General features: G+C 38.7%; 1 protein-coding gene across 1 annotated transcript in view; it reads right to left on the minus strand.

The window, feature by feature from the left end:
* Nucleotides 1-10,564, minus strand: part of LOC135211302 (uncharacterized) — a 38,586-nt gene extending 28,022 nt beyond the window's left edge. Inside the window, exons 1-3 of the mRNA XM_064244619.1 lie at nt 10,526-10,564; nt 10,207-10,392; nt 1,970-2,798 (exon numbers count right to left, since the gene is read on the minus strand). Coding sequence (XP_064100689.1) covers nt 1,970-2,798; nt 10,207-10,392; nt 10,526-10,564 — 1,054 coding nt within the window. The remainder of the gene's footprint in view (nt 1-1,969; nt 2,799-10,206; nt 10,393-10,525) is intronic.
* Nucleotides 10,565-10,876: the final 312 nt, after the last annotated feature.

The following is a 10,876-nucleotide window of genomic DNA, read 5'->3' on the forward strand; positions in this document are numbered from 1 at the left end:
TGATAATAATTTCGTCCTCTCGTGGATTCGAATCAGCGCACACAAAGTAGAAATCAGGACTTCAGTGAAGTTACCGACTCTGCCAACAATCCTCGAACGATTCTGAGATTATACTCTGTTTTTTCCATCTGTCCACCCGCCTGTGGTGTTTGCATAGGTTCGCTATGTGTAAGTTTTAGGTAAATAAAAGTATATCTGGTGGTAAATTTGCAACTGAAAAGTGTTTTAATAATGTACTGTATGCGAATTACACCGTTAATATTCGAAATAGGATATCGTAATTATTGTTGAATGCAAGCTGCCTTTCGGGTTGGCGAATGGAACAGCTAGACGCAGTGGCGGGAAAATTGCTTCTCTCGCTGTTCTCTACGGCAAGATGTCAACTCTATTGGACCATCCTACTCTGCTACTAAGCTACGTGTTACTTCATTACACGTAAGTATATCAGTATATACTTTTAATTTTTATAAAGTGCGTTTTAGCCAGATATGATATGACGTAACTTGGTTTAGCATCCGTTAAATGGAATTTACGACGGCTGTTCCATTCGCCACCCCGAAAAGGCAGCTTGCATTCAACAATAATAACAATATCTGATTTCGAATATTAACGGTGTAACTCACGTACAGTAAATTATTAAAACACTTTTCAGTTGCAAATGTACACCCAGATATCCTTTTATTTACCTAAAGCTTACACATAGCGTAACTATTTAAAGCCCGGGACGCAGTGTTACCATACACAAACACCACAGGCGGGTGGACAGATGAAAAAAAAAACGAGTATAGTATACCACACGCCTCACGAAGCATCATTCAAGTTGTAATGAAATTTAAAACATTTTTTTCTTTTTTATAACACGACAGCGACGCTTCTTCGTCTGCGTCAAGAGACGTCTCCAGTCGCCTCGAGGACGTCATATCTCATACTGAAACACTCCAGTGGGGGAAATCGAGGAGAGTCGGAATCAAATACCGAACTTGAAGGCCTAAAGACGGAATGAAAACAGAATTAGATCTCTCCTCTTAACTTTTTCAAAAGGTATTGATTTCGAGGGATGGGGATTCAGGTGTTATTACAACTTTGTTTTGTTTCGTATTTTTCCTTGAGCGGTTATCGGCCGACACGTGCATATGCACACACACACACGCACATATATATTATATATATATTATATTATATATATATTATATATATTATATATATATATATTTATATATATATATATTTTTTATATATATATATTTTATAATATATATATATAGATATATATATATATATTTATATATATATATAATTTTCAGTATATATATATATATATTATATATATATTTAAAATTTTTTAATTATATCATTTTATTTACATTCATATTTACTAACTTCTATCATTTCTGGGGCTTTCTGAATGAAAGAGACAATATTATTTTCAACATATGATTAATTGTTGTTCTTGGTTTCCACATATATGTTTGTGTATGCATATATATAATATATATTATATATATATATATATATATATATATACAAGCATATATGTGGAAACCAAGTACAATAATCAATCAAACTCTAGAAATTAATATTGTCTCTTCGATCCAGAAAGCCCCAAAAATGGTAGAATTAGTGTTCATGATATGTTAAATGGTCTCAGTCGAACTTACAGATCGTAAACATATATTGCACGTATCATTGTATTGGACCATGAAACTGTATGAACGCATTCTTATATTCATTAACTTCATGTACTTTCTTGATAAAAGAATGAAACACTGTTAAAGTTGACTGCTATTTGTTTTATTTGACTATAGTTTCTCAAGGGGGAAGTTTATACATTATTCCAACTGGCTATTAAACTTATTCACGAACCAAAATCAAAACTTAGTATATTTGTTCCATAACCCAAAATTAACTGATTAACCTATGCATTGTAGTTGTTATAGCCATTTTTAATTATATGTGAGATAAGGGAAACCAGGGTAGTTGTAGAATTGCCCGTGAGTAAAGCTGTTGCTATATGGAGTGGCAACGTTGCCATTAAATCCTGGAACAAACAACGGAAGCTGGTTTCCAGAGTTCACAGAGGTGAATGGGATCATTGGTAGCACTTCATTCTTAGTCGTTCCAGACCATGACTGGATATTTGCCGCACTGGATGATGCCATGACGTTATTTGCCATTGGAGTTGCTGAAACTCCCCCAAAGGAGTTCACAGGAACATAAAGTGTTACAGGTGTTATGACTGAGTAACTTCCATCCACTCCTCGGACTGTGAAGGATGGTGACTGGACAGGCAGACTGGAACTCGCAGGAACGGGCGTCATGGAATGGTCACCACCAGCAGCCGTTGGGAGAGTAGGAGACCTTGCCGGCTTACCAGGGGATTGGATCTCTGCTACTGGGAGTTCTTGAAATCCAAAACTATTGACAGACAGGGGATTTGCATCTGCCTGTGAAGGAGCCTTGGATGGGGATTTATCCCGAGCCGGTTGAGACGTCGTAGGTCTCTGAGTTTCTCGAAGCTGGTCACTTCCAGTGTGACTTTGAGGGAAGTTGTGACCTGAATGTTCTGGTGTTTGGAAGGCGGTAGGGTGGCTGACCACTTGAGGACCGGCTGAGTTTAAGGGCCATCCTACTTGGGGCATTTGGGATTGCCACTGAGGAAAGGAAGGTGCAGCGTTTTCTCCCAGGGGAGAATTCATGTGCAGGCCTCCTCCGGTGTTTGGACTCAGCCTGAAGCTGTGTACTGCCACAAGGGCAGTGCCCATCATCACTGCTAATTTGATAAACATCGGGGAATGCATCTGAAAAGAGCAGAAATTGACTGTGAGTCTCACAGAATAAGATTAATATTTGCGTGAATTTAAATGCGGTGTCCGGACGTTTGAAAGTGATTAAAAACCTTGTAGATTGTTTACTTTTCATTCAGTTTCAACTAAAACCTAGTAAACCAGTTGTCAAAGGCAGAAAAGGGAGAAACAAAATAAATCAAAGTATATGAACAAAACATCATGCCCCTGAATTGCAGGACATCCTCAATGATAATATGACTTCAAATACAACTTCATATCAAGAACACAGATTACCATCTCTTCCTCAGCGGAGTAGTAGGTTAGATCTCAATGTTACTAAGATTCTGATTGGTCTTATATACAAATAACTCAACAGGCAAATAACTAAGTTGCCAGCTGTGATTTTATACCTGATCCATTTCAATTTCCATAAAAGATTCCAGTTTGCTAATGTTTTAAGGTATAAAACCTACCGGAATCTTAGAGGTCTTTTCATTTTTCCTGTGTTCTTACGCTACTGGAGTCATTCGAAAGCATTAAGACATCATCAATATTTGAAGGAAGGAAACTGACTGAAAAATGTGACAGCGCATCTTAGTTTTTTATTGGTTAATGTTACTTCTTTATGGCATTTTGATATGGTTTGGAGATAACCGCAAGGCCTTGGAAATCGGCCATAAATTAGAAGAGAGAACGTCTTACGCAAAGAACCAAGAAGGAAAATAACCATAAAAGCAGTGTGAATTTTTTTTTTTTTTCATTTAATACAGTTTGTCTATGTTTTAAGACATTCGATGCGTTATCATCCACTGGAAACAAAACACTAAGCTTAAAGAGGAAGGGTTTTCTTTACGAAAATTCCTCAGCCAGTAGCGCAGATTATGTGGGAGGGAAAAATATATTCGTTTTGTAAAAAGAAATTGTTTTATGTTTCATGTATAACATGAGTAGAAAGGAAACAAATAAGAAGTAACCACCACTATTATTATTATTATTATTATTATTATTATTATTATTATTATTATTATTATTATTATTATTATTATTATTATTATTATTATTATTGGAGAAACAAATCCACAGCTACGTAATTGTACACATATTTAAAGATAAGTATGTTTGGTTCCCCTTTCCAAGATTGAAAAGGTAAACCGAACAGATTCCCAAAAGCCATCCTCACAGTTTTATCTTCAAATATATGTAAAACTACATAGCAGTAGATTTGTTTCTCCACGTCAAGACTCATGCTGCTATGAGCATTTTCTTATTATCATAAATGTATTTAGAGTCGAAACACCAGAAAAGGAACTATCGACTAGGAATCGACTTTCAGAACGGATAACGGACATAACAAGAAAACGTGGATGTTTGACAAGAATTAAAAGAATAATAAAAAAAAAGGAAGAAGAAACATAAAGAAAAAATACAGAATAATCAGAAAACACCGAAAATCTTCCCAATCCGAGAAACACTACTTCTCTTGCGCATGACTCCTACGTTCTATTTCGGCTTGACTCACTATCATATGAGTCAGCCTGTCCCTTCTGTTTCTTAGTCTAAGAATCAGAATATAAACCAATCTTTTGACAAAGTTTTTCACGTCAGTTCGACGGTTTTATGTTGAAATCCCTTGAGAACGATTGTAGTTGGGTTTGTGGACATTATTGTCGCTTCTCCTTGTCTGTCCTCTGAAGAACGTTCAAACAACATGACAACGCGGGCAAAGCGACAGGAAGTGTGTTTTTGCATGGTAACTGAAGGCAAGGAAACCTCCTTGCAATCAGCCTGCTGATTGGCCAAAGCTCCCCTCATGCAATTTAGCGCCAGCTGCTTCTCTCAGATCCTTTGACGCAATGCGTCTCAGGGACTGGAATTGGTACGCAAATTCCGGTGAGATCGTGGAAGGCCTACTATGGGAGCTTCGGTTGGTCTGAGCAATCCATAGGGCAGAGGCAGAGGGAAGTATGGTTCATTTATTTCTTTATAAACTCTATTATACTGGTGAGTTTGCCATGATAATAGTAAAAGCAATATTTATGTAATTTGCGATGACATCGAACTTATAGCATGTCATTTACGTCATATTCCTCTGAAACTGATTCCTTGATTTTTTTGTTACATACAGAATAAGTCCATAGTTGTACATACATTACATTTTACATTACAGAGTTAATGTCGTTATACACAGGAGCTTCAATGAGGCTGTGATGGCTTTCCACAGGAGGAGAGATTGAGACCATGTTACTGACAGAGCTCAGTTTGTTTATTGTTAACAAAATATAACAACAAAAATACTCTCCACATCTTCTCTGGAGCCTGAAGAGGATTCACAGATATCTTAGTACCTATTCAAATGCTTCCCCCTTATCAATTTAGTGTAAAACACAGAAGAATGAGGTTATATACAGCAGTTCCGCGCTACCTTTTAGGACGTAGATGCTGCGGTTAGTGAAGTTAGTTACGATACTAAAGTGATAGCTGGCTTCTTTTAGCTTATTTTAGCTTAGTTTTCAATGGCTTATTGAGATCCTTGGGAATTCGTGTAGAAATCAGTTAGTTTTGCTCTCTCTCTCTCTATCTCTCTCTCTCTCTCTCTCTCTCTCTCTCTCTATATATATATATATATATATATATATATATATATATATATATATATATATATATATATATATATATTATAATTTTTCTAGGTAGCGTAATTTGAATGTTCCTCAAAGGTAAAATGAAAAACTGAATTGACTATTATGGCAATCGTATCAACATACTCTCAAGCAAGAACAAAAGGACTAAGACGTCTTTATAAAAAAAAAATAGTAACAACGACATTGGAAGAAAATTAAATTTAAATCTGTTTTTTTACTATTACTCCTCGCCTGCCAGTCTTGCAGTTTCGGTTTAATCAAATGACACCGGAGAAAATTACACGCAGTCTACGCTCTGCGTCTCCTTTGAACAGGATAACTTCCAGAATATCCTACGAACCTTAGAAGGATTCCATACGGGGGAGGAAGTAAGGTAATGTAAACGAAGACCTACATTTGACAATTCTCATCAGCTGGGACGAGGGGATTCCCCCTCGTCATCTCGCTGCGGGATTCTGTAATGCTCGCTTACCCGTAATGAAGGTCGTTGGTTGTCCTTCCATCATAATCACCTTATCTCGTTTTGAGACTTTTTGTTATCGTATTATTATTTTACATGGGTTATAAAAATTCCTTACAACGTTTATTGCAGAGGAAAACCGGAAACCATCGCCAGTTTTGTGGTTCCATTACAGCAATTAAGAAATAAATTTACTGTCTGATATTAGTACTGGGCTCCTTAATAGATTTACGATATTTTGCAATCACTAAAAACCTTTTTTTCATGGCAAAATTTCTCGACAGAATTAGATATTGTAATTTTTTGTTTTTTTATCGCAGTCGTCCTATTCGACTGGGCGGTTTTATAAGTGTAGGGTTCAGGGTTGCATTCTGCCTCCATAGGATTCCATCACTTTTCTCACTATATGTGCTGTTTCTAGAAGCACACTCTTCTGCATGAATCCTGGAGCTACTTCAACCTCTAGTTTTTCCAGGCTCCTTTTTATTATTATTATTATTATTATTATTATTATTATTATTATTATTATTATTATTCTGTAAACAGAATGGCTTCTCCATTCGAGTTTCGTATTGAATCTTCTCAGCCATACTTATAATTCATTCTTTGGCATTGTTATTATTATTATTATTATTATTATTATTATTATTATTATTATTATTATTATTATTATTATTATTGGTTAAACAAAATGGCTGCACCATTCGAATTTCATATTGAATCTTCTCAATCATACTTATAATTTATTCTTTGGTATTATTATTATTATTAATTATTATTTTTTTTTTTTTTTTTTTTTTTTTTTTTTTGCTCTATCACAGTCCTCCAATTCGACTGGGTGGTATTTATAGTGTGGGTATAGTGTGGGGTTCCGGGTTGCATCCTGCCTCCTTAGGATTCCATCACTCTTTTTACTATGTGTGCCGTTTCTAGGATCACACTCTTCTGCATGAGGCCCGGAGCTAACTTGTCAGCCTCGTAAGTTTTTCTAAATTCCATTTTCAGGGATCTTGGCTCGTGCCTAGTGCTCCTATGATTATGGGTACGATTTCCACTGGCATGTCCCATATCCTTCTTATTTCTATTTTCAGATCTTGATACTTATCCAATTTTTCCCTCTCTTTCTCTTCAACTCTGGTGTCCCATGGTATTGCGACATCAATGAGTGATACTTTCTTCTTGACCTTGTCAATCAACGTCACGTCTGGTCTGTTTGCACGTATCACCCTATCCGTTCTGATACCATAGTCCCCAGAGGATCTTTGCCTGATCGTTTTTCTATCACTCCTTCAGGTTGGTGCTCGTACCACTTATTACTGCAAGGTAGCTGATGTTTCTTGCACAGGCTCCAGTGGAGGGCTTTTGCTACTGAATCATGCCTCTTTTTGTACTGGTTCTGTGCAAGTGCCGGGCATTCACTTGCTATGTGGTTTATGGTTTCACTTTTCGTATTGCACTTCCTACATATGGGAGAGATGTTATTTCCGTCTATCGTACTTTGAACATATCTGGTTCTTAGGGCCTGATCTTGTGCCGCTGTTATCATTCCTTCAGTTTCCTTCTTTAGCTCTCCCCTCTGTAGCCTTGCCAATTGTCATCGCTGGCTAGTTCTTTAGTCTGTCTCATGTATTGTCCGTGCATTGGTTTGTTGTGCCAGTCCTCTGTTCTTTCTGTCTTTCTCCTGTCTCTGTATATTTCTGGGTCTTCGTCTGCTTTTATTAGTCCTTCTTCCCATGCACTCTTTAGCCACTCGTCTTCACTGGTTTTCAGATATTGCCCCAGTGCTCTGTTTTCGATGTTGATGCAGTCCTCTATACTGAGTAGTCCTCTCCCTCCTTCCTTTCGTGTTATGTATAGTCTGTCCGTATTTGCTCTTGGGTGTAGTGCTTTGTGTATTGTCATATGTTTCCTGGTTTTTTTTATCTATGCTGCGGAGTTCTGCCTTCGTCCATTCCACTATTCCTGCGCTGTATCTGATTACTGGCACTGCCCATGTGTTTATGGCTTTTATCATATTTCCGGCGTTGAGTTTTGACTTGAGTATCGCCTTGAGTCTCTGCATATATTCTTTCCTGATCGTGTCCTTCATCTCTTGGTGTTTTATATCTCCTCCTTCCATTATTCCCAGGTATTTGTATCCTGTCTCATCTATGTGTTTGATGTTGCTCCCATCTGGTAGCTTTATCCCTTCAGTTCTCGTTACTTTGCCTTTTTGTATGTTGACTAAGGCGCATTTTTCTATTCCAAACTCCATCCTGATGTCCCCAGATACAATCCTTACAGTCTGGATTAGGGTATCTATTTCCTTGATGCTCTTACCATACAGCTTGATGTCGTCCATGAACATCAGATGGTTGATTCTGTTGCCTCTTTTCTTGAGTTGGTACCCGGCATCCATCTTCTGTAGTACTTTTGTCAAGGGAATATTGGCTACTACGAAGAGTAGTGGGGACAGTGAGTCGCCCTGGAAGATCCCTCTCCTGATAATTAAAACCTCTGCTAGTCTTATTCCAGAAAGGGCTTGTAAAAGTATTGGTAATTTCCAGTTGCGCATTGTTAATTTTTTGAGGAAGCTGATGGTATTTTCCTCTGCCCCATATATTTTCAGGCATTCTATTAGCCATGTGTGTGGTATCATGTCGAAGGCTTTCTTATAGTCTATCCATGCCATGCTTAGGTTGGTTTTCCTTCTCCTACTGTTCTTCATTACCATTTTGTCTATGAGGAGCTGGTCTTTTGTGCCCCTACACTTCCTTCTGCAGCCTTTCTGTTGGTGGGGGATGGTGTTTGTCTCCTCTAGGTAGTTGTATAGGTGATAGGCCTGTAGTTACTGGCTATATTTCCCTTACTCTTGTCTTTTTGTACTAAGGATGTTCTTCCTGTGGTCATCCATTTGGGTGCTTGGTGATTTGAGATACAATGCTGGAGTTGTTCTGCTATTCGTGGGTGTAGGGCCTTGAAGTTTTTGAGCCAGTATCCATGGACTTCATCGGGACCTGGGGCTTTCCAGTTTGGCATTTTCTTTAGTTGGTGTCTGACTGTGTCTGTCGTGATGTCTGTGAATCTTTGTTTTATTCTCCCTGTTTCTTCTTCCTTGCCTTCCTGGAGCCATGTTGCATGTTTGTTGTGTGATACCGGATTGCTCCATATGTTTTCCCAGAGTCTCTTACTTGGTTCGGCTTCAGGAATTTCTGGGTGGTTGTCTTCCCCTCTTAGTTGGCTGTATAGTCTTTTCTGGTTGGTTCCGAATAGTTTTTTGTTCTGTTGGTATCCCTTATTCCTGTTCATGTACCGTTGGATCTTATGTGCTTTGGCCTTAAGCCTCTGTTTTACATCTTCTATTGTGTTGTTTAGTCCCCTCTCTTGTACTTTGTATTTCTCGTTGAGTTCCTCCCTTGTTTTCTTGCTTCTTAGCCTTTTTTCTGCCATCTCTTTCAGTTTACTCAAGTCAGATCTCATCACCATGATTTGCTTTTCCAGGCGCCTTTTCCAAGGAGGTTGCTGTTTTGGTTTCTGTTGGTTGGTTGTGCTGGTGGTGTTGGTGTTCGAATTCCCATCAGTTCTGCTACTAATCTTGCTCCTGCATATGTCAAGTTATTTGTTTCTGTGATACTGGTGGTGTGTATTATGCCCATTATTTCATTGACCTCACTTGTTTTCTCCCTTAATTTCTTGGTGTTGTAGGCTTTCATGGAGGGGATCTTTGTTCTCTCTGTATCTGGCTCCATCCATTGTCTAATCTTTTCTACCCATTCCGTCCTCTCTGTTACTTCGTCGGTGTGTCGTTGTTTGATACCTCATCCTCCCTTTCGTCTTCTGTGGCATCGTCTCTCAGTTCGTCTTCGTGTAATTCGTTGTCGTGTGACATTTCCCTTTCCAGTTCTTCTCTTTCTGTTGGGAGAGCCAGTTCTTTTTCTTTATGTTCCTTACTTGGTCTGCCAGGCCTCTGCTCTGTTTGGGGGTGTTATTCCTCTCATTCCAGATGTTGCCCAATAACTTCTTCTATATCCTCTCTCCGTCGGGTTGCTTCTGATGTAGCATCTCCATATTTCCTTATTTTCTTCTCTTGTCCATTTCTTCCTTTTTGCCTCTGTAGCTCCAATCTCAGGCTGTTGATTATTGTCGTTGTGGTGATCAGTTGCTGGATGACGACCTCCAAGTACCTGACCGTCTTCCCCTTCAATTGGGTTGAATACCTGGTTGCCGGACGAAGCTCCTCTGTTGCCAGAGGTTCCATTTACGTCGTTGTCGTTTAATCCTTCATTTCTTTCCATCATTGCTGAGTTTTTGCTATTTAACCCATAGCTGGGAACCCTACCCCATCAGGGTAGGGTCTAATCTTTTCTACCCCATTACCGTCCTTTTCTCTGATTACTTCGTCGGTGTTGGTGTCGGTGTTTGATACCTCATCTCCCTTTCGTTTATCTGTGGCATCGTCTTCAGTTTCGTCTTCGTGTAATTCGTTGGTCCGGTGTGACATTTCCCTTTCAGTTTCGTTCTCTTTCTGTTGGGGAGGGAGCCAGTTCCAGTTTTTCTTTTTTTATGGTTACCTTACGTTGGTCTTGCCAGCCTCTGCTCTGTTGGGGGTTGTTATTACTCTCATTTCCAAGATGGTGACCAATCTTTCTTTCTATTACCTCTCTTCCGTCGGGTTGCTTCTGATGTAGCATCTCCATATTTCCTTATTTTCTTCTCTTGTCCATTTCTTCCTTTTTGCCTCTGTAGCTCCAATCTCAGGCTGTTGATTATTGTCGTTGTGGTGATCAGTTGCTGGATGACGACCTCCAAGTACCTGACCGTCTTCCCCTTCAATTGGGTTGAATACCTGGTTGCCGGACGAAGCTCCTCTGTTGCCAGAGGTTCCATTTACGTCGTTGTCGTTTAATCCTTCATTTCTTTCCATATTGCTGAGTTTTGCTATTTAACCCATACCCCATCAGGGATAGGTACTCATTTACAGCTGAGTAGACTGAGGAAATTATGGTAAA

The sequence above is a fragment of the Macrobrachium nipponense genome, chromosome 4 (genome assembly GCF_015104395.2).
Source record: "Macrobrachium nipponense isolate FS-2020 chromosome 4, ASM1510439v2, whole genome shotgun sequence".
Classification (NCBI taxonomy): domain Eukaryota; kingdom Metazoa; phylum Arthropoda; class Malacostraca; order Decapoda; family Palaemonidae; genus Macrobrachium; species Macrobrachium nipponense.